At 42.2% G+C, this 24,599-nt stretch overlaps 1 protein-coding gene across 1 annotated transcript in view; it reads right to left on the minus strand.

Annotated features, from left to right (window-relative positions):
- Positions 1-1,756: 1,756 nt before the first annotated feature.
- The window catches only part of LOC120530738 (ras-related protein ralB-B), a 49,136-nt gene continuing 26,293 nt past the window's right edge, over positions 1,757-24,599 (minus strand). Inside the window, exons 2-5 of the mRNA XM_039755282.1 lie at positions 15,149-15,311; positions 9,292-9,500; positions 5,457-5,634; positions 1,757-2,027 (exon numbers count right to left, since the gene is read on the minus strand). Of these exons, the coding sequence (XP_039611216.1) occupies positions 1,908-2,027; positions 5,457-5,634; positions 9,292-9,500; positions 15,149-15,262 (621 nt within the window). The 5' untranslated portion in view covers positions 15,263-15,311 and the 3' untranslated portion in view covers positions 1,757-1,907. The remainder of the gene's footprint in view (positions 2,028-5,456; positions 5,635-9,291; positions 9,501-15,148; positions 15,312-24,599) is intronic.

The raw sequence follows: 24,599 nt of genomic DNA on the forward strand, positions 1-24,599 counted from the left end.
AAAAATAAGTCCAAAACTGCCAATCGTGGTCCTTTAAGACATTGTGACCAGTCTTAATTCAAAACCTTCACAGGTGAACACACTAAAATGAGTGCAAGTGGGCTTTCTTCAAAGGCTGGAGACCCCCCGCTTACGCGCCAGACTCCGAGACACGGCCACTAACCCTCAGGCCATTTACATCAACCATACTGGCAAAGTTAGACGTCCACTGGTTTAGCACCAATGACAGATTTATTAAATGAAGAACCAGCTCTCTTAATTTACTTTACATATCTCAAGCCAGTATAGCAGGCCGAGATTCCTAAGGTTACAACTTCTTGCCCATTTGCCACTAATCTTTTATACTATTTTATATATATATATATATATATATATATATATATATATAAAATATGAAAAACAGTCATCTGTCTTAAATGATACTTTATGCAGAAGCTCATTAACTGTAAGCTTTAAAGAAATACAAAACTTGCATATTAAGGATTGTAATTTGGCACAATTAATGATATTTACAATTTGTTACAAAAATCAAAATGAAACAGGAATATAAAGTAGTTCCACACATTTCACCAAAATAGCCATTTTGCATTTCTTTTCTTACCCCAAAAGTAGAGAGAAACTTTATGGCACCTTTATTTATTACCAACAGACGAGAATCAGAATTCACCCTAAATTTAGATACTCATAAAACTCCGACTAAGGAAAATGTCCAATCGTTCGCTTTTCTAATTTTCAAGTTTAATTGGCCAAAACAAATCGTGGCACAGTGAGAAGCTACTCGGGACAGTGAAGTGGCACAGACAGTGCCCAGGTTTCTGCATTTCGTCCTTGATTTTCCCAGTAGATGTTACACGACGATCAGGCAATCAGAATTGGGATTCCAGACACGAGTTGGCAGGATTGAGATGCCACTTGCTGGTTCCCAGCTGAACCTACCTGTGCTTGAATGTGGAGAACAGAGCCGGACATTTGTAGGAAATCAAGGAGCGACACGGTGGTCAGGTATAAGAAATGCAGAAATATGGGCCACAGAGTCCGGCATTTAGAAAAGAAGTATGCAGGAAAAAACTTTATTCCCCATGCCATGCCTCGTTCTTAGTAATGGTCCGCATCATTTCAACATTTCAGACTGACAGGCCATCAGACCAAGATGCGTTTTCATGTGTGGGTGTGTTTGAGTTACTTAATAAAAAAAGAAAACTCAAACGGCCGTCTCTCAGAGAGTACATTCACATTGAAATTGCAACAGTTGGCAAAACACTCCATTCTGTGCGAAGGGTGGAAAGGAAGAAGAACGCATTCCCTCCTCTGACGTGCAGTCTGTACTGGCAATGTAGTGCATGCTGAGTGAAATGAGGTTTATCTGCTGGAGGAGCCACTCAATAGATCTGTGGGCTATGAAAGTGAACAAGTGAGTACTTGAGGAATAAATGCGGTCATTTTTATGGATTACCGGAAATTCAACAGATAAATGATAAGACAATGATGAAAGGCCACTAGAGGACATCACAGACTTCAGTAGCAGGACACCTGGGATGGGAAAAATGGCCAATGCCGATTGTAAAAGTGGTACAAACTGCCTCGTCAAAGTTACTGCAGCCGTCACAACTGTGTTCTCTGCAATGAACAGACATCTTCTACTATCCTGTGCTCAAAGGGTTCTACTTTACTTACAGCAGCACAAAGGAGAAGAAAACGAGAAAGCTTTAGTGATTCGAATTTTGGGAATGTCGGGTAGACAAGACAGCAAAGCGGGGTTAGGGGGTGTCATTCGGTGTTTGGCGGACCATAACACACCCCTGACACTTTCACAGCAGTACCTCATTTCATTTTAGTGGTCATTTTTTTTTTTATTATCCTTTTTTTGTGTTTTGGTTTCTAACATCCACAAAGTTCCATAGCCGGCTTCAAAGCAAGCAACATCGATCCTTCAAGCCTTTTTTGCTCTTTCCACTCTTTTTTCCATTTTTTTCTTTGTTTTCAGACATCTTTTTCAATTTGACTTCCCGCATGAGGTCAAAAAACACCTGCAAGAAAGAAATTATTAGCTGCTTCAAGTTATATGTATGGCCAGACCCGGGTTACCTGCCCAAACATCTCACTTGCTGCTCTTTTTTATTCAGACTATCCATAAAAAAAAAAAATGTACGGACAACTGAGCCGTATTCTGTATGAAAAGTCTGGAAATTAGCTACGCCACGTGAAACGTTTTGCTTGGCATCACAAAACGAGACAAATCGACAAACTAGTGGCTTCTAGCCAAACAGCTCAGCCAACATTTATTTCAAAGGAAAATGAGAGCAGGGTGGCACAAACACCAGGGGCACACTTCCACTTCATGTCCAATCCAAAATAATTTCAGCACCCAGGAAGTGACAGAAGGAATGACCTTCAACTGTAAATCACTATTTGCCGAGGATGAAGCCCAGTTTGAAGATCATTGGTGAAAGTTTATATAACATAAAGGGCCGCATAAAGCCGACTTTGCTACTACCTGTTCCAGTAGTGTAGATTGGGAGTAATTAAAATCAATCAATGCGGTCAGCAGGGTTTTCACAAATCCAGAAGATGTTAAAATTTTCCTCCTGATGAAATCACCAGGCGCCTCCTGCATAAAAGCGTGTGTAGAATTCACACTCTGTGACGTAAGCACAAAAAAATCCAGATGCATAAATCTGTGCGAGTGCCAACTTCCCCGTTCTTCTACTCCATAAATCCCGGTCAGTGTGAAAAGTAACGCACATGCCTGCTATCCCGCCCCGTCTCCTCCCAGAATTACACCTCTTTGAATATGCAAATCAATATAAATAGCCCTTAAGCTCAGCCTTCTGTGAAAAGGCAATGACAAAAGCATGGGGGGGGAGAATAGAAGAATTTCAGCAAATACCAAGTGGAGGCAAAGAAAAACTTACTACGTGTTGGTTTAAACAGTGGGATAAACAACAAAAGGAAGTTGATCGAGTGACAGAGTGTCGGAGAAACTCGAAAGCTCAAGTTCACAAAGTCACACAGTGCCCGAAACAAAAAAAGAAGTTGTCAAATATCAAAGTCGCCGTGAAAAGGCGAGTCATAGCCCACCGTCTGAGTGTCATATGAAAGCTTATTAGGGTGCAGAGAAGAAAAAGGCACACAGTGGGGGAAAAAAGCACAAAATGCCAACTTTAATCTTGAAATTTCCACTTTAATCACGTAGTTTATTTTATCATTAAAGTAGAACATCATAAACTTCATCTTAAAATCGTTTAAATTTACTAGTTTCTCAATCCCATCGTAACTAAAGTAGCACGTTAAATGCTTTGTTTTGTATTTGATCTTCTATGTGCTCTGAGTGTGTGAATCACTACGTGCTTCCGTTCTTTCTCTTCCTCCGACAGGACACAGAATCCATTACATTCGTGATATAACATCTCTCTGAATAGTTAAAATACTGAGAAGTATATGTGATATCGTTTTCATGATGATAGGAGTTAAATCAGGTTATTGTGGCACAGTGATTGTTCATGTCTCATGTAAGATGCTTGCTGCGCCGTGTGCGACCTTCGATGAAATACTTTATTGCAGCAGTCCTGTCTCTTTTAAACGTACTAATCTCCAATTCCTGTCCTTACTTTTCTTCCTCCAAGTACCCAATCGCCACACAATCAGCTCTGTAATAGATGTTAAGCCATCTGTAAGCTTACAACGACGATTCTTCAAAACTTTTAAGGAACATCAAAATAACTTCAGAGTACGTGTTTAATTATTCTATCCATCTATCCTTCCAGTGTCGTGTCAGCACCAGCAAGAATACAGTGCGAGGCAGGAACAATACGTGAACGGAGCGCCAGAGGCTCACTAGCGCTGTGGCACCGTGTCCTCACATGTTTAATTATTAACAATATAGATTACTGCGGTGGGCTGCTGCTCTGCCCAGGGTTTGTTTCCTGCCTTGTGCTCTGTGTTGGCTGGGATTGGCTCCAATATAGATTATTTAAATCAAGTTAAAATTTTATCTGTATAATATAATAAACATATTTTGCTGCATTTCATCTTAAAAATTATATCGTCATCATATGTAAATACGCGCTTTATAAAGTGGCTCAGGTTGTGCAATATTATAACTGTATCTCAAGTTTCCAGTGAAGTGATTGTACTTATAATTCTAAACAGGTCTACAAGGAGCACTTGATGGACTGACTGAGAGCGTTTAGAGTTCATGAAACTGTTTCTGAACCGCGAGGTCCGTACAGGAAAGCGTTTGTTGTATGAGAGCAGTTCAAATAGACTGTGTGCATGGCTGAGGCGGCGTGTGCTTGATGCTGTATACCAATAATTCTCTTTCCGATCAGCTACTGTAGATCTGTGATTCACACTCAGATACAGTGATAGAAATACTCTGAGTGGTGCAGTGAGAGGAATATGGAAAAAGATGATCCGATATGGTAACTCCTAACGCGAGCAGCTGAGGGAAGAAGAAGAAGAAGGTGGAGTGAGAGTAACAACGCTAAAGCAGTTATGGTATTTGGAATAGTTTGACCATTTTGTGGACCATTATATTGTTACTGGTTAATTACAATCAGATGCATTAAACTAATAAACAATATGTGGTTAATTTCAGTGTATTTATAAAGCCGAGTCAGGGATTTGGATCTGAAAAAGAAAGACAAACCACACAGGAACAGTAGCACTGCTTTGATGCTGGGTGCCGCCAGTCTGCCAAACCGAGCGGAGAACTTGCGTATGACAGGGTATGAGTTACCGTGGAAATGTGTGTGGCTTTACGCCAAGTTTAGGTTTTATACCTCGTGATTTGAGCGTTACACAACATTGTTTATATATGAGGCCCCTGGAGATTTAGGCCGTAATGTTTGTGCCCCACATTTTAGACTTCAGTGAGCTTATAAAAGCCAAAGCGCATGTCACTCCTGCTGCCTAGAGAGAGGCCTTTAAATCTGGCCCGTGTTTACATTCTCGTGACGCCTGCTTAGCTTTGCTTTATATATTTTGTCTTTCTCTGATATTGCCAAGACATTCACATCAGGCAGACCTGACCCCATATAAGTGAGCATAAGCAGCAGGCTGGTGCAGTGCATGCTGTTTAGTGCTTCACTCCCCCAATCCCCCCCACCTACCAAACAGGTGCAGGCTGGTCTGACTGACGACTTTATATCAGTCCTGAGCAGGTAATGTACTGGTGACTCTGTCTTGTACTTAATACCACCAGGACAAGCCCCCCAATCATCTTAGTTTGGAATGAGCGTGTGCTGAAAATGTGGAACTCGGGAGTTGGCTTATAGGAATGAATTCTGCCTTTAAATTCAAACAACAACTGTGATGTACTAAGACCCCCCACCCAATCCCCTACTGGCGTATTGTTTGGTTCCAAGAAGCAAGAGCAAGAAAAAAAAGTTTGTCTTGGCAATTTATCAAAGGAAATAATAAAAGGCATTAAAATGTACATTTTTTTTTAAACTAACCTTGTCTACGTTGGCTCTTGTTTTAGCAGAAGTTTCAACGTACTGAACTCCCCACTGTTCAGCTTTACCCCTGGCTTCATCCACAGACACTTGCCTGCGGTCTTCCAGATCACATTTGTTCCCAACTAATAGCAGGGGTATCTTGTCATCCTCAGATTTCACTCTCAGGATTTGCTCCCTACATCAAACAAAAAAACACACATTGGTTATGGTCGTCAGTGTCACGTGTGACATTTAAATAGCTTGACTCTGCACTGCTGGGAAACAACATTTTATTTCTTTGTAGGTTATACCGTTTGCTAGACTACACCCAAAAGATTAACAAAAAACTGGAGTGCATATACACACACACACAGAGTATACATATATATCTATTATAAATCAAAACCTTGAGGCGAGACGAGACTATTTCCATGAGATTTTTTTAAGTCCCGCCCGCTTGTCAATCATATTCAAACACGCCCACGGTCTTCTCACCTCTCATTGGTATGAATGCTTTTGTCAGACACACTTCTCGCGCTCTCAACTCTTCTACATTTTTATGTTTTCCTCACTTTAAGTTCCCAATAAAAGATGACGTATTATGTCCAAATCTTATTGAAGAATTTCATCCCAATGGGTTATCAACAGAAGAAATGAATTTATGTGAAAACTGTCAACCAGTTACACGGAAAATTGGTTAAATGCATATCAATAGACTATACTAAACAGTTGGTGGTGATGGTGCGGAAGATGAAAACATCAACTTACAATATCATGAAGAATATCTACAACTGTTAACAACGTCTGGTCTTCCAGCACAAGAATTACTGTAGAAAGAAGGATGTATCGTAATATTATTGTATGTAAAATTTTAACAGGTGACAAGAAAGGTAGTGCAGTACATCTTCCGTGGATAACATAAGACACAAAAGGAGATCTTGATATGCCATTCGTATTAAAACATTTACAGATTCCTGTTATAGCTTTGGCTATGACAATTAACAAATCACAGGGACAAACATTCAAAAAAGTCGATTTATTTATTAGAGAGAAAGAAATGAAATTCACTCACGGGCAGTTATACCTTGTGATGTTACAAAGTAACTCCAAACATGGAATCAAAATTAAATGTGATATTGGCGAAAAGTTAATTCCAAATATTGTTTTTACTGAAGTTTTACAGTAAAAGTGTAAGCTTAAAAAATATTTGCGTGTTAATTTCAAAGCCAAACAGAACGAAAACGTATAACGCAACGAATATCTTGAACGCAACATGAAACATAATTTAGTTTCAAATTATTACATTTTATCATTTTGTACTTTGGTTAATTACTGACTGTAATGTAAAATAGTTAGTTCTATTATGCATATGTAATAATTCCCATGAAAATAACAATCTGTTTAAATTGTACATCCGCTTCCCCACGCGGGCGGCAGAGCCCCCCTTAGTAATATATACATATACAAATACAATTATATATATAGATAGATAGATAGATAGATAGATAGATAGATAGATAGATAGATAGATAGATAGATAGATAGATAGATAGATAGATAGATAGATAGATAGATAGATAGATAGATAGATAGATAGATAGATAGATAGATACTTTATTAATCCCAAGGGGAAATTCATATAGTGGTAACTAGCCCGGACACAAACAGGCAGTCATCGTTAGTTCACCGAACACACGTTTATTTACAATATTTACAAATAAAGCGCCACACACAACCCCAAATCTCCCTCAAAGTCCAGGCCTCACACAATGCCTTTCCTTCTTCAGGCCGCCTCCACTCTCCTCCCGAGCTCTGTTCTTCTTCCTCCCGACTCCAGCCATCGAATGGAGGGAGGCAGCCCCTTTTATACACACCAGGATGGGCTCCAGGTGCCTCCCGATTAGCTTCAGCCGGCACTCTCCAGTGTGGCGGAAGTACTGGCTGTGTACCCGGAAACACGCCAGGTGTCCCTGGTCTTCTTCCCCCCAGCACTTCCGGGTGTGGCGGAAGTGCTGAAGGCCAGGGCTCCTCAGGCATTGGGGCGCCCCCTGGCGGTGACCACAGGCCCCTATTGGGTTGAGCTTCTAAGCTCTGTTCCCATGGTCCCCAAAACCACCAGGGTGGTCGTCCCCTCGTGGTCTGGAGGAGGCGTAAGCCCTCCTCCGATCCTCCCTGGAACGAGACAAGACCTTTAATTCTGGGACGAGGGGCCCGGGGTTGGAAATAAAAGACAAAGGGTAGATGACAAAGTAGAACATCAAAGAATTCAAAAACGGCACAATAGACAAGCAGGGCAGATTAGAGATAATCAAAGTACTAAAATTTGAAAGTTTCAAAGCAATGATAGTAAGGATCGCATTAGCGCAAATAAACGGAAATTATTACACTGTGAACTAATGGAACAGTTAAAAGAGATCGAATATATTGTTCGGATTTAAACTTTAATTTGGAGATTTGTAGATCGTCTAATTCGTGTTATCATCAGGGAAAAGTAGCGTTTCTTCCCAATGAAGAGGCTTATCTGTGAGAATTAAAAGATTTATTGTTTGGTCTGCTGCAGAGATGTGAAGTGGCCGGTGTGTAGCACAGGCCATGGAGTGCCGAGTGAAGCGAGCACAGGGCGGACACACACACACACACACACACACACACACACACACACACAGTATATATCTCAGCAAGGAGAAATTGGCGATGGAAGTGCTTTTTGAAGTCCATGTGTCAGTTCAGACTGCAAGATTCAACATGGTGTGTGAGCAGACAACTTCCCCCAGACTGTCATATTGAGAAGTCCACATAACAGGACGCAGAGCACAAGCCACTCATAATGCATTACATTTACACCGACTTATTTGGCGGACTCCTTTATCCGAGGCGACTTGTAACATTTATGATACGGTTGGTTTCTTTTGGTTTTCCGGTTGGAGCACAGGCAGGTCAAGTGACTGGCTCAGGGTCACACAGTGTCGGTGGCGGGATTTGAACCCACAGCCTCAGGGTTTGAAGTCCAAGGCCTTAGCCACTAGGCTTTATCTGGCACATGCACAGCAGTTCAAAGCATACAGGTAATTGATTCGCATTTGATTGGCCGTGCAGGAACACAGAGGGTCCGATGAATGATCCTGAGTGTTTGTTCCGGGGTTTGACAGCTCATCAGTAGTGCGGTTAGTTCTCCTTGGCACAGTCTGGGTGAATATAACTTAGTAAAATTCTGAAACAATGACTGTAGCATTAAGCTTTCATTTTACTGACTGAAGGTTTTTATCCCAGCCACTTTACTAAACAGTCACCAATTACTGCCGATAGTAGACAGAACTTCTTTTGGCTTTTTTTAATTGAATTGCCTTTTTAAGATTCAGAACTCTTCCCTTTTTCTTTTCCCCTTAACCAGAAATGAAACAAAAACGTAATGACGAGACTCAAAGTGAGCCAAGAGAAGAGTAGAGAACTTGCAGATCTCAGTTCCTGGAGGGCCACCATTTTTACTTCAGCCCACCTCTTTGTTACCTTGCTGGTAAGACGGCCATTATTTAATTCTTCTTTGTGCTCTCATTCCATCACACCAGACACTTCCAAAAGTTGATTTTCGTTTTTTTGCCAACACTGTTAAAATGTATTACATGGGCTAGAGCAGATATTTCTTTGTTCCTTCAGAGCGTTACTTTTCAAATATTTTATTGTATAATGAACACACAGATGCAAGCGGGATCAAGTTGTCTGGCTGGTCATCTGTTGGATCTCATTGTTTGGCCGAATCTTAACGTTAAGAAAGCGTCTGGAAAGAAAACCTGCAGCTGCCGAGGCCCCCTAGGATCCCAGGACTAACAGGTTACATTTTGTTTGTAAGTCTCACCTTAGTTCCACCGTGGAGGAGAACGACTCGTGTTCTGTGATAGAAAAGACGAGCAGGAAGCCCTCTCCGCTTCTGAAGTAATTGTCACGAATGGCTGCATAGTCCTCCTGTCCGGCGGTGTCAAGAATGTCAATCTGGGCTTCCTCTCCATCCAAGACGACTTTCTTCCTGTAGCTATCAGCCTTTGTGGGCTCATAGTCTTCTACAAACTGATAACATTTTTAAAAAGAAAGGAAAAAAAAAAAAAACACACAAGAGTGCGGTTAAGACGGAAAGCAAAACTCTGTGCGGCCATCGACTTTAAACAGAATGCCCCTTTTGGCTCTTCTGCTAATTCACCCTGAAACTTTTTTGGGGATTTTGCTCTGTAGCTTCCCTATGCAAAGTCAAAATCTAAAGTTAAGAAATTCCCATAAAAGCAGAATGTTTGTTCACGGCACTTGGGTTAAGCAGTGGTGGACACAGCGTCTTTGTAGTCAGGCAAAAACCTGAATGGGGTGACAATGTGGTCATCATATGGGTGACGGGATTCAGATGTGAGCCATCCATCCATAAATGGTTACAAAACGGACCGTGATGTGAAATGTTACCACGACAACCGAGGACAGTGATAAGATTTTAAAGGAGTTTGGGGGCTTCACAATATATACTCAAACCCAATAGAAGATCATTATACTGGAAACAATGGCTATGAGCGGGAATAAACCTTGGGAGGTGTGCCAGTCCATCACAGGGCCTACTTACACACACAGGGCTGGTTTAGGCTAAGCAATAACAGTTGTTGAGAACCAAATGAGACCCCAACAGAAGACCAGAGTTACACTGCTGTGATGGAGGAGGCCGTCCGCTAGACGGAGCAAAACCTTCACCTGTTGATGAGTGGGGTAGAGACTGTACGGGTGCATCTCAATAAATTAGAATATCATCGAAAAGTGAAACTCGTAAACAGATTTATTACACACACAGTGATAGATTTCAAGCTTTTCTTTTCATGGCCTACAGGTAATGAAAACTCAAAATTCAGTATTTCAGAAAATTAGAATATTATATAAGACCAATAAAAAAAAATGTTGGCCTACTGAAAAGTCTGGCCATGTAGGCCCTCAATAATTGGTCAGGGCTCCTTTCGCATGAATTGCAACATCAACGTGGCATGGCATGGAGGTGATCAGCCTGTGGCACCGCTGAGGTGTTATGGAAGACCAGGATGCTTTGATCGCTTGATAGATTCTCTGTGGGGTTTAGGTCAGGCGAGTTTGCTGGCCAGTTAAGCACAGTGATACACACCATGGTCATTAAACCAGGTATTGGTACTTTTGGCAGTGTGGGCAGGTGTCAAGTCCTGCTGGAAAATGAAATCAGCATCTCCATGCAGCTTGTCAGCAGAGGGAAGTCATGAAGTGCTCTCAAATGTCCGGGTAGATGGCTGCGCTGACTTTGTACTTGATAAATAAAACACAGTGGACCAACACCAGCAGACGACATGACTCCCTAAATCATCACCGACTGTGGAAACTTCACACTGGACCTCAAGTAACTTGGATCCATGGTCTCTCCACTCTTCCTCCAGACTCTGAGACCATGATTTCCAAATGAATCTAAAAAGGGACCACTGAGCTCTTAACAGTCCAGTCCATTTTCTCCTTAGCCAATTTAAGATGCTTCTGGTTCAGGAGTGGACCGACACAAGGACTGCTGTGACAGTCGTAGCCCACGTCCCCGATACACACGTCTGTCTGTGTGTGGTGGCTCTTGAAGCCCCGACTCCAGCCGCAGTCCACTCCTTGGGAATCTCCCCCAAATTCTTCACAATCCTCTCAAGGCTGCGGTTATCCCTGTTGCTTGGGCACCTTTTTCTGCCGTCACATTTCTTCCTTCCACTCAACTTTCTATTAATCTGCTTGGAAACGTCACTCTGTGAACAGCCAGCTTCTTTGGCAGTGATCTTTGATGGCTTCACCTCTTTGTGAAGGGAGGGTGTCAATGACTGTCTTCTGGACAACTGTCAATGATTGTGTGGCCTACTGACCCAGACTGAGGGACCATTTTAAGGCTCAGGCCCCCTTTGCAGGTGTTTTGGGTTCATCAGCTGAGTGGAGTGAGTGGGACACCAGGGGTCTACAATAATATTCTAATTTTCTGAGATACTGAATTTTGGGTTTTCATTAACTAACTAAATGGAATGGGAGTAAGGCCAGGTGGATCGGAGGTGGATTCAAATCATTCTCTCATGGTGTGGATAGGAGGAGAAATGGAGTAGGAGTTATTCTGAAGGAACAGCACGTCAAATGTGTTTAGGAGGTGAAGAGAGTGTCAGGCAGAGTGAGGATTACGAAGGTGTGATGATGAATGTTGTTAGTGCACATGCCCCACAAGTTGGGTGTGCAATGGGTGAGAAAGAAAAACATTTCTGGAGTGAGCTGGATGAAGTGATGAAGATTGTACCCAAGGGACAGAAAGTGGCGATTGGAGCGGATTTCAATGGACATGTGAAAGGAACAGAGGAGACGAGGAGGTGATGGGTAGGTATGGTGTCAAGGAGATGAATGAAGGAGGTCAGAGGATAGTGGATTTTGCCAAAAGGATGGACATGGCTGTGGTGAATACGTATTTTAAGAAGAGGGAGGAACACAGGGTGACGTACAAGACTGGAGGAAGATGAACACAGGTAGATGACATCCAATGCAGAAGAGTCCATCTGAAGGAGATTGAAGACTGCAAAGTGATGGCAGGGGAAAGTGTAGTTAAGCAGCATAAGGTGGTGGTCTGTAGGATGACATTGGGGATCAAGAAGAGGAAGAGAGTGAGGGCAGAGCCAAGGATCAAATGGTGGAAGATGAAAAAGGAAGACTGCAAGGTTGAGTTTAAGGAGGAGAAGGTGAGACAGGCACTGGGTGGCAGTGAAGAGTCACCAGACAGCTGGGCAACTACAGCAGATGTAGTAAGGGTGACAGCAAGAAGAGTGCTTGACGTGACATCTGGAAAGAGGAAGGAGGAAAAGGAACCCTGGTGTTGAAATGAGGAAATACAGGAAAGAGTATACAGAAGAAGAGGATAGCGAAGAAGAAGTGGGATAGTCAGAGAGATGCAGAAAGTAGACAAGAGTACAAGGAGATAAGGCACAAGGTGAAGAGAGGGGTGATGAAGGCTAAAGAAAAGGCGTATGATGAGTTGTATGAGAGGTTGGGCACTAAGGAGGGAGAAAAAGACCAGTGGGCTACAGAGAGGGACCGAACTGGGAAAGATGAGCAGCAGGTTAGGGTGATAAAGGATAAAAATGGAAACGTAGTCACAAGTGAGGAGAGGGTGTTGAGACGATGGAAAGAGGACTTTGAGAGGCTGATGAATGAAGAACACAGAGAGGAGAGGTGGGATGATGTAGAGATAGAGAATCAGGAAGTGCAACGGATTAGCAAGGAGAAAGTAAGGACTCAATGATGAAGAGGATGAAGAATGGAAAGGCCGTTGGTCCAGATGACATACCTGTGGAAGCATGAAGGTGTTTAGGAGAGATGGCAGTGGAGTTTTTAACGAGATTTTTTAATGGATTCTTAGAAAGTGAGAGGATGCCTGAGGAGTGGAGAAGAAGTGGACTGGTGGGCCGATATTTAAGAATAAGGGGGATGTGCAGGACTGCAGTAACTACAGGGGGATAAAACTGATGAGCCACAGCATGAAGTTATGAGAAAGTAGTGGAAGGTCAAATAAGAAGTGAGATGATGATTAGTGAGCAGCAGGATGGTTTCATGCCAAGAAAGAGCACCACAGATGAGATGTTTGCTCTGAGGATGTTGATGGAGAAGGAGAGAGAAGAACAGAAGGAGTTGCATTGCATCTTTGTGGACCTGAGAAAGAAAATGACAGGGTGACTGAGAGGAGCTGTGGTGTTGGATGAGGAAGTCGGGAGTGGCAGAGAAGTACATATGAGTTGTACAGGATGTGAACGAAGGAGTGTGACTGTGGTGAGGTCTGCGGTGGGAGTGATGGAGGTGGGATTACATCAGGGATCGGCTCTGAGGTCTCTCTTATTTGTAATGGTAATGGACAGGCTGACAGACGAGATTAGACAGGAGTCCCCGTGGACTGTGATGTTTGCTGATGACATTGTGATTTGTAGTGAGCAGGTTGAGGAGACCTTGGAGAAGTAGAGATATGAGAGGAGAGGAATGAAGGTCAGTAGGACCACCAAGACAGAATACATGTGTGTAAATGAGAGGGAGGTCAGAGGAATGGTGAGGATGAGGGGAGTAGAGCTGGCCAAGGTAGAGGAGTTTAAATACTTGGGATCAACAGTACAGAGTAATGGGAGTGTGGAAGAGAGGTGAAGAAGAGAGTGCAGGCAGGAAGAAGAGTGTCAGAAGTGATTTGTGACAGATGGGTATCAGCAAGAGTGAAAGGGAAGGTCTACAGGACGGTAGTGAGACCAGCTATGATATATGGGCTGGAGACGGTGGCACAGGAGACAGAGCTGGAGGTGGCAGAGTTAAAGATGCTAAGATTTGCATTGGCTGTGGCGAGGATGGACAGGATTAGAAATGAGGACATTAGAGGGTCAGCTCAGGTTGGGAGACAAAGTCAGAGAGGTGAGATGGTGTCGGTTTGGACAAGTGCAGAGGAGAGATGAGGAGTACATTGGGAGAAGGATACTAAGGATAGAGCTGACAGGGAAGAGGAGAAGAGGAAGGCCTAAGAGGAAGTTTATGGATGTGGTGAGAGAGGACATGCAGGTGAGGGGTGTGACAGAACAAGATGACGAGGACAGACAGATACGGAAGAAGATGATCTGCTGTGGCAACCCCTAACGGGAGCAGCCGAAGGTAGAAGAAGAAGATTAACTATAAGCCATAATCAGCAAAATAAAAAGAAATAAACGCTTGAAATAGATCACTCTGTGTGTAATGAATCTGTATAATATAGGAGTTTCATTTTTTGAATTGAATTACTGAAATAAATCAACTTTTCAATGATATTCCAATTTATTGAGATCCACCTGTAGAAGATGTGTGTCACTTCCACCACAAACAGCAGGCCTTGAGCCTTCAGAGTTTTCACAAACAGATGGCAAACCATTTTCTGACCAGATGGGTCAAGAATGGAACACAATGGCCCACCTAGCAAGCAGACACAGTGCATATGTGAGGTCTGGTGGTCGCCCCATCAAGCTCTGTTTTCAGCAGCAGAGATCGAGGCTCAAGCTAAGACAGAAAGGACGATGAACGTAGAAAATCGCTGACTAAACTCTGAGGAGAACTCGATTTATTCTCACAGGACAAAGAGTCCAAGCACAGAGCCAATGCAACAGTTGAATACCCAGCCAAGGCCGGATAACTGCTGCCATTTGGGACTTCGGGGTATTGGATTAAAACTCGAGGAAACAAGTGATTTGAGTTTTTACTTTTTTCTATTTCTTTTTAAATTTCATAAATCATTGCACAATATTTACCATTGTAACCTCGAAACTCCTGAGGTGTTGCAAGTGATTCTCTGGGTACTCCACTTTTCACCTTACACTGTAGATAGTCAGTATGACTAGTAACTGCAGACCACCCTGTGTGAGCGGGCGAGTGGGTAAGTGTGCCCTGTGCTGGACTGAGGCACAGTCAGCCTTTCATCGGATGTTACCGAGATCAGCTTCAGTTGTGAAGAAGGATCTTAATGTGGTCACTTTAAACACTGAGGCTGCCATCAACTCTTTACAAAAATGTGATGCTCACAGCAAGGCTTCTGCATAATTATAATAATAATAAAATAACTAGTGTTTCGTACCAATATTAACAGAAGCACGCTTCATATAAAATACACCTTTGAGTACTCCGAGGAATGACACAAAATAAACGCGGAAGAAAAGCCGCCTCACCTCGTCATACATGAACTGCAGAGTCAGCGCCGACTTGCCAACCCCTCCGCTTCCCACCATGATCACTTTGTGCAGGACCAGGGAACTCTGGTTCTTGGCCTTAGTGGCTGCCATTGCTGCTAGTAGGTCCCAAATGCGACTGGTCAGTCAGAAGGTGATTGGACTACAAAAAAATTAAAATAAATAAAATAAAATAAAATACATACAGACCTAAATATCAACATTTGAACCTTTTGTGCCACATTTACTATTCTATCCCAGGCCAATAAAATAGGATTCATATTCTGGAATGAATTCATCTTACACTAAACAATACAGTTCTAAAAATAATTAAGACAATGTAAATTAACAAAGTCAATAAAATGATTATTTATGCTGGAAAAATGCAATTTAGCAAGAATGAAGAGGTCAACCCTCACTTTTTTCACTATCCAGATAAATGATCAACAGTGTAAAGGCTTTAAAACAGTAAGGTGGTTACTTGTGTACGTCTTACCCAAATTATTCAGTCTGTGGCACATTAAACTGCACATTGGAGTATAAAAACAAAGTTACATTTTTGTTTCTGCTGAAACAATACCTGAAATACAAATTTAATTCTTGGATTTTCAGACCCGGTAGTACAGTTAGTCATGCACTCCTCCAAACTGTAAAGCAACATTTTGCTGATTTTTATTGGGCAGCACTGGAATTTATAGATAGATATGTGAGAGGCACTATATGAGATAGATAGATAGATAGATAGATAGATAGATAGATAGATAGATAGATAGATAGATAGATAGATAGATAGATAGATAGATAGATAGATAGATAGATAGATAGATAGAGCGAAAGGCACTATGTAATAGATACATATGAAAGACACTATAATATAACACCTTTCATATCTATCTATCTCATATCTATCTATTATACAGATATAGATATAAAAGGCACTATATAATACGACAGACAGACAGATAGATAAAGCGAAAGGCACTATATAATAGATAGATAGATACTTTATTAATCCCAAAGGGAAATTCACATACTCCAGCAATACTGATAAAGAACAATATTAAAGAGTGATAACAATGAAGGTATAACAGACAGTAATTTAAGATTAATAAACTGCCAGATATCCTGCAATATTTGTAGAATGGAGCTATGTGGAAAGGGAAGTAACTGATAAGACAGATGGGCAGACAAATGGGAAAGTCGCTATATAATAGATAGCTACACAGATAATAAAGAGAGGGAAAGGCAGACGTGGTGCAGTTATCATGACAGGATCTTAAATCATCCCAAAACTGACGCCAAAGGGATCAGACTTCATAAGCACTGCATTATTAAACTCACAGAGTCCTGCACCCCGTTTTAGTGTTCGTTACCCCTGATGCCTAAACAAGAAACACCAACAATCCAGACAGCAGGTGACAAGACGTCGACACAAACAAACATTGCGGCTGCTCCACCAAATCACTTATTCAATCCCTTGGTTTCACGCTCCATGTCTGGATATCAACATTCGTTATTATGATTTTAGGGACCGCCAAGAAGGTCAATTGACCAGCACAGACTTTTCAGATTCTGTGGCCAAATGTCAGCCTTTCCCAGCACAGCACAGCACAGCACGACACGGTTTTTAGGCTGTGTAGCTTACAACTTATCCAGTTAAAAAACGCACAGCCAAGGTTTCTCTCTTTCCGGCCTTCTCTTCCTCCAACCAGTTGATCTCTTGCCCTAAATTACCTCCAGGACTGCAGATTAGACAAGAATTTAAATGTTCATATTAAAAATAAACTATGTATTCATTCAAGCGTTACTCCATCACAGATTTCAGAATGCTGGGTGGTCCATATAGGAGGCACATTCCACTTCAGATTTGCCCACAGGATGGGCATCTCTCTATTCTCTGGGGCGCAGCAGCCCCCCAAAACAGTTCTCTCCGTAACCTCTGTGTGTCTGTTGAAAACGTGGTAATGACACGCATGTGACATGTCTGTCACCACTTCTCACAGACCCTCAGTCAGTCAACAGAAACCCATCAAGTCAAAGCCACCACCCAAATGTTTCCACGCCAAAGCCATTTGTAAAATATGAACGTATCCTCGGGTTTCTAAAGCGGCTCACAATGTGGTCCTTGCGAGTGGATTCTGTACGTACCCAAGACATGCACAGGTAGCGTGTTAATACTTTGAACACAACAAGAAAGGCATGCCGTTAGAGAGCAGGGATGAAAGAGAAGAACACGCAGACTGCCTGCGATGATAAACTCAGGACCAAACAGCTGCCTGGCAGCCGCTCCTCCACTGTGCCAGCCTAAAACGAGAGCAGTGACAATAATTTAATATTCATCAATTCACAAGTACCTGACTGTCACAAACCTCACAACTGACAGGAGTTTAAACAAGCAGAGGATTTTTCTACAGCGGTCAAGCTGCTCACTCACAGGGGGATACTTCCAATGACCGATATAGAAATGCAAAGATGGAAACGTTTTCAGGCACCGTTCTGCTCCTCAGTGTGGCACATTGACGTACTGGATTTCGATTCGGTAGTGGGGCACTTGGCAGCAGGTTAAGAAGCTTTAGCTGCAAGTCTTCATTTTAGCACATCGCTGCTCTTGGTGCAATCCAGAAAAACCAGACAAATGGCACAGAGGACTTTTTGGCCAACTGTCACTTGCCCAAGATCATGGGGTGGCTTTCTTAGCCTATGTTGTTAGGTCAGGTGACACTAATTGCATTGTCATTATCCCCACGAGGTCCTCACTCCCCGACTATGTACACGTCCTTCAGGTGAAGTATTTAAAATGTGTGACAACATAACCCTTCCTTGTGCTAGTTGATTGAGTTGCCCGGTGGGACATCCTGAGGGTTTGCGGGATCCCCTCGAGGTTGCTGGATATCATGGCCGGCCTGTCCACTGGTACTGCGAGTGCAGTGCAGAGTGGAGGCAGACCCTCTGTTTTTCCCAGTTGATTCTGGGGGTCATCAGTGGTGTGTTCTGCTCCTACTCTCTTCAGTGCTGGCATGGACTGGGTGGAGGGCAAGGTTGTGGGGTCCAGTGGCTGTGGGGCATCTGTTGGTGAAGAGAGATTCACGGATCTTGACTTTGCGGACGATGCTGTGACCTTCGCAGAGTCAATGGAGGCTCTGATCGGGGCGCTCGCCAGACTGGGTGAGGGGTCTGAGTGTCCGGGCTTGTGAGGGTCCTGATAAAAACCAACATCCAGGCCTTTAATGACCTCTTGGGCACGGCCATCAGCAGGGTGTCTGTCTGCGGAGAGAGTGTCGACCTCATCGAGAGGTTTACTTACCTTGGTAGTGACATTCATGTGACTCTGGGGACTCTTCCTGTGAAGTCAGTAGATGGATTGGGAGAGCATGGGGGGTCATGAGGTCGTTAGAAAGGGGTGTGTGGTGCTCTCGATATCTGTAAAAGGACGAAGGTCCAAGTCTTTAGAGTCCTGGTGCTTCCTGTTTGTGACACATGGACGCTATCCAGTGACCTGAGACGAAGACTGGACTCCTGTTTCTCTCTGGAGAATACTTGGGTCCCACTGGTTTGACTTTGTGTTGCTCACAGAGTCCCGAATGAGGCACATGACCTGCATTGTGAGGGAGCGTCAGTTACGGCACTACGGCCATGTGGCGCGTTTCCCCGAGGGTGATCAGCTCGTAGGATCCTCATTGTTGGTGACCCGAGTGGCTGGACCAGGCCAAGGGGTCGCCCATGTAACACCTGGCTGCGGCAGGTAGAGGGTCACTTCTGGAGGGTAGGAGTGGACCGCGTGTCTGCCTTGGGGGTTGCCAGCCGGGATCCCAAGCTGTTTCGACGTGTAGCGAGTGCGGGAACACGCCGTACCAGTGCAGGCTCCCCAACTTGACTTGACTTGCGCTAATCAACACACACCACAGCGCTACTCTCCAGCGTCATGAATTAATTAGTACCGCAACCCTGCCCCAAAATTTTGGTGTTCCTTACCTGGTAAATTTTAATTCTACAACTAAGTTTAGATTTGGATTAACATCATTACAACTGAAACTCAGTCAGCGTAACAGTTAGAAAAAGGAAAAGGACTCGGTCAGCTGGTGGCTAAAATGTCACAGTTCCATTCACATTCAAACACTGCGTTTCTCAACATTATTTTAACCCAAATCTGACCCAATTATTAAACCAATCTGTCAAGAGTTACGGCAGATGAATGTCTGACATCAAGGGTGTGCACTTAGAAGTTTGACCTTTCTGGGAAAAACAGCAACAATCTAAACAAAGCGCTAATCACTCTAGAAAGACCAGCCTTGTGGCCCTGGATGTGCCAGTGTGGGCACTCCTATGAACAGCCTGCGTCTCATACTTAACCCTTTCATATGCTGCATACTGTATTTATTTTTTACTGCTGTTTATTAGAAATTATCTGCTTTCCTTATTAGCTCAGATCTGTCAGTGAGAGGATCTAATCTGTCTTTTGCACCCATAGATTTTCCAGAATCAGTTGGGCAGGTTAAGCCACTAGTTAAACTCTGATTTTACTTTTTTTAACCGAATGAAAACTGTGTTGTTATCTCAAAGTCATAAAAAGTGTTACCAAATCCTGGCATTTGAGGCCTGACAAGTGGCGGACCCCAGACATGCCGAGAGTACCACAGCCGGTGACTTCTCTTGTACCCTTTCACGGTCCAGACTTCTGCAGGCTTTGCCAACAGCCAGAGCAGTAAGAGCACCTCAGCTGGCTGCTGTGTTCAAGTCTACGGACTTCAATGGCGGGTCGCCTGGTAGGCCCCGATTGTAGATTTGTATATTGAAAGACAAGGGACTAATAACATCAGTGCGATCATAAGAACGATGCCACCCTTAGGGAAGGGTTTAAAGAGGAATTCCGGTGTGATTTAGCAGGCTCCATAATTAGAAGTGGATTAAAGTCAGAAGATGCACTGAATGTGACGCTGGTTGGTGTGACAAAATCAGAACTAAGGCAGGAGGCAGAACTTAGTAAAAACTCCCTGGGCTCTGGACTCAGGTCGCCGTCTACACCAAAGCAAACACACGCGCATAAAATGCTTCATAGTGGTCTTCATGATGTACTAAACTATATAAAACTAGGGGGCTTCACCCCCGGCTAGCTTCGCTCGCCAACCCCCAGGTGGGCGCTACACACCGGCGACTTCACGGCTCTGCCGCTCCCGTATGGAGAAGCGGATGTACAATTTAAATAGGTTGTTATTTTCATGGGAATTGTTACATATGCATAATAGAGCTAACTATTTTACATTACAGCGAGTAATTAACCAAATTAAAAAATAGTAAAATGCAATAAATTGAAAGTAAATTACGTTTCATGCTGCGTTAGAGGTATTTGTTGCGTTATGCGTTTTCGTTCCGTTTGGCTTTGAAATTAACACACAGATACTTTTTAAACGTACACTTTTACTGTAAAACTTTAGTAAAAACAATATTTGGAATTCACTTTTGTTCAATATCGCACTGAATTTTGATTCCGTGTTTGGACTTTCATCGTGACAACGTAACGTGTAACTGCTCGTGAGTGAATATCGTTTTTTTCTCTCTAATAAACAAACTGAGTTTTTTGAATGTTTCTTAAACGTTTTAATACGAATGGCATATCAAGATCTCCTTTGGTGTCTCATGTTATCCCCAATGATGGACTACATTACCTTTCTTGTTGCCTGTTAAAATGTTACATGTCAGAATTGTTCGACCAAGTTTCAATACGACTAATCTTGTCCTATTGCATAGCCCATCACTCAGACATAAATTACGTAACAACATTACGACGCGTCCTTCTTTCAACTGTAATTCGGCCGGTGGAAGCGTTAGCAGTTGTAGATATTCTTCATGATATCGTAAGTTCATTTTACCAACTGTTTCAGCAAAGTCTATTGACACACATTTAACTAATTTGACGTGTAACCGATCGACATTTTTCGTGTTAATTTGTTTGACTTCATCGTTTCTCGCTGCTAGGATTGCCAGTGTACTCATTTCTTCTGTTGATAACCCTTCAGGATGAAATTCTTCAGTAACATTTGGGCACAATTAGTCTTCCTTTATTGGGAAGTTAAAGTGAGGGAAACATAAAAATTTCTAAGAGCTGAGAGTGCAGGAACTGAGTCTGCCAAAAGCATTCACACCAATGAGAGGTGAGAGGACTGCGGCGAAGGCCGTTAACTGGAAATGGTGGAGAGGAGGACGGGACTTGAAAAGATCTCTTGGCAGTAGTCTTGTCTCGTCTCAAGATTTTGTTTTATAATTGAGATATATATATATAATGTGTGTGTGTTTCTTTTATAACAAAGAGATTATTTAATACAAGCCAAGTATAAAAGGATTTATTTTGAGAGTGATTTGTGTTGCTTTTGCGGTTATTATATTAACTTTTCCACCAGGCCCATCTGCAAAGCTAACACTCCATGCTAGACACAAGATGTACAGTACGTAACAAAAGAAGGAATGGCAGACTTAAAACTTATCTGTAGGCACAGAAACCGCATGAAGGGCACTGGCCTAGTTTTCATGGAGGTGAAGTAAAGGTTGCGCCAAGGATGCATTCCTGATTCGTATGACCCACTTGTGTGTTTTTTTTTTATCCCCCATACATACTCCCAGACGGAAAAGCCGACCAGTTATTAAAATATAAATGATGCACTCTGGCACTCATGCTATTAAAATTCATGACAGCTTCCAAAGAGTTTAAAATTCACTCAACAGTCACTGACTGAATATAAACTCCATACAGAAAATGTGCCAGAATAAAGGAAAAATGAACTAATAAAAAAAACAATTAAATAAACAAAGCCACCAAGTTACTGTCAAAGCTACCAAATGCAAGGGAAACAGGAAATCTGAATGAAAATTTAAACAAGTGTGTGCAGAGAGTGGATTGTCCGCCTGGAGGTCTCCAAAAGTGCAGAAGACAGGAATGCGGCTAGTTTTCAAGGAAAGTGTGACCTCGGATGATTGGATCGAAGTCACGTCCAGTTTATAAAATCATATGCCAATTTTTGTCCGTCACACACAGGTAGATTTAATTTGTGGTCACAAGCCCGAGATGAACGTCCATTTGGGTACACTGAAGGAGCCTCGGCAGAGGAGTCAGGGCAACTCAGATTCACACCTTCAGTATCTGATGAAGCACCAGGTTGAGTTCAGTCATTTATTTATTCAGGTGGGGAGGTACAGGTGGGTGTCTATGCCCCCATTGAGTCTGCTGTCTTAACAGGCCTTGTGTTGTTCTACATAAGACAATGTCAGGATGACATAACATTCAGGTGCGTTCGCAGACTCGGTCAGTTGGTTTGAAGGTCAGAGTCTTAGTAAACTTTCTGATTACTTCACAGAGTGTGTTATTTCAATTTAGTTTACTATGTTTTTGTAATAATAAGTCATATTCAAAAATAACAGTGATAACAGAATGTAATTAAAGAGATGTTTTTAATGCTATTTTACAATATCCTGTGGCTGAAATTGCTTTCATAGGCAGCAGATTCAAACATAAATAGTGTAAAAATGTCTGTGCTGTTGTTGGACGCAATAGGTTTGTGGGTAAAATAACATTTTTTAAAGAGAACCCCGATGGAGATTGAAAATCTGTGCTGAAGTGATGAAGTGATGGCTTCATCCAAACATAACAGAAAGTGGATCACTGTAGCGTGTTAACGAGAAGTTACAGTGCCAGTGAAAAACTGAATCATTAGAATCTTTAGATAATGGAGCCATGAGGCTGTTTTTAATGAAACATAAATACGGAGCACACCTTCAGTCACTTGAGCATAAAGTGTTGCTGAGGCATTTTTCGTATCTTTCTACATAAGTTAAGGTGCTTTTATTATTTATTTTTTACTTTAATGAATGTCATGTCACTTAACACTAGAATGACCAGAGCCTACGAAAAAACTCGTAGATCCGTCCCACCTTAAAACCCTTCGCACCTCTCCATCAGCGTCTTTTGTCTTGTAAATGTGTCGATAAGCAGCAAGCAGCCTGCTATCACATCCCCCACCTGTGCACAGTTTTCTCAGCTCAAGTCTGTTTACCAGCGTGTCAGTTGCTTGGAGTTGTATAGAGTGAGAAGTCAAGCAAAATCACACCTTTTATAAATACTATATCGTTATTTGGAACACATGCATTTCATGTGTGTTCCATGTCTACAACGATCTATGTACAGTAAACACATCGTTAAAACGGGATCGTTTTTTTCATGTTTTAGTAATAATTGACAAAATGTAGACACGAAGTGTATATAATGTGTGAAGCCTGATTTCCAAATATCAAAGAAACGCTTTCACAAAAGGTACAAATATAACAGAACAAGTGCGTTTTTATTCAAAAATATAAGTGCAGAAAAAGAACCTGCGTTAGGGTGCGACATTGACACGCATTTGCTATGAGCACTTCGGTGGTGCAACGGTATCAGCTGTTGACTGGTAATCAAAGCTTCACGGGTTCGATCCCCGACGAGTCCGTTTTGAGAACTGAGCTGCTCTTATTCTTACTATTTTAGAATAAAAACATACATTTGATTCCAGTCTGTAACAGCCGGTGTAAATATATGATACTCATAAAGGTTAGCTTTGTTTTTTTATTCAGTTTTATTCTCTCAGTCGCATTCACGATCCTATGCCCCCCATCTAACACTGCTGTTTTCACATAAAGACGTGCTATAGCTCTGCAATCTACTTGTGACTTTACGCTGTAGAAAGTAAGTAAATAACATTCGATCAGGTTCTTATATACAAAGTACAGCGATGGCAGCTTCTACCTTCAGCTATAGACTCTCCACTCTAGTGTTTAGATCTGGATGGTGCATGTGCCCAAAACATTAACATTTATATGTTACTTTCATCTTCTCTGAAGAAGGGGCCCGAGTTGCCTCGAAAGCTTACATATTGTAATCTTTTTAGTAAGCCAATAAAATGGGTCATTTTGCTTGACTTTTCACTATGTCACTTACGTAAAAGCCAGATCGAATGTTATTTACTTATTTACCTTGGTTTATTTACTTACTTCCTACAGCGTAAAGTCACAAGTAGATTGCAGAACTATAGCGCGTCTTTAAGTGAAAACAGCAGTGTCAGATGGGGAGGTTTAGGATCGTGAATGCGACTGAGAGAATAAAACTGAATAAAAAAAACAAAGCTAACCTTTACGAGTATCATATATTTACACCGGCTGTTACAGACTGAAATCAAATGTACTGTATGTTTTTATTCTAAAATAGTAAGAATAAGAGCAGCTCAGTTCTCAAAACGGACTCGTTGGGGATCGAACCCATGAAGCTTTGATTACCAGTCAACAGCCGATATGGTTGTGCCACCGAAGCGGTCATAATAAATGCGTGTCAATGTCACACTCTTACGAAGTTTCTTTTTTGCAGTTATATTCTTGAATAAAAACGCACTTGTTCTGTTATATTTGTACCTTTTGTGAAAGCGTTTCTTTGATA

This window comes from Polypterus senegalus, chromosome 6 (assembly GCF_016835505.1).
Source record: "Polypterus senegalus isolate Bchr_013 chromosome 6, ASM1683550v1, whole genome shotgun sequence".
In the NCBI taxonomy this organism is placed as follows: domain Eukaryota; kingdom Metazoa; phylum Chordata; class Cladistia; order Polypteriformes; family Polypteridae; genus Polypterus; species Polypterus senegalus.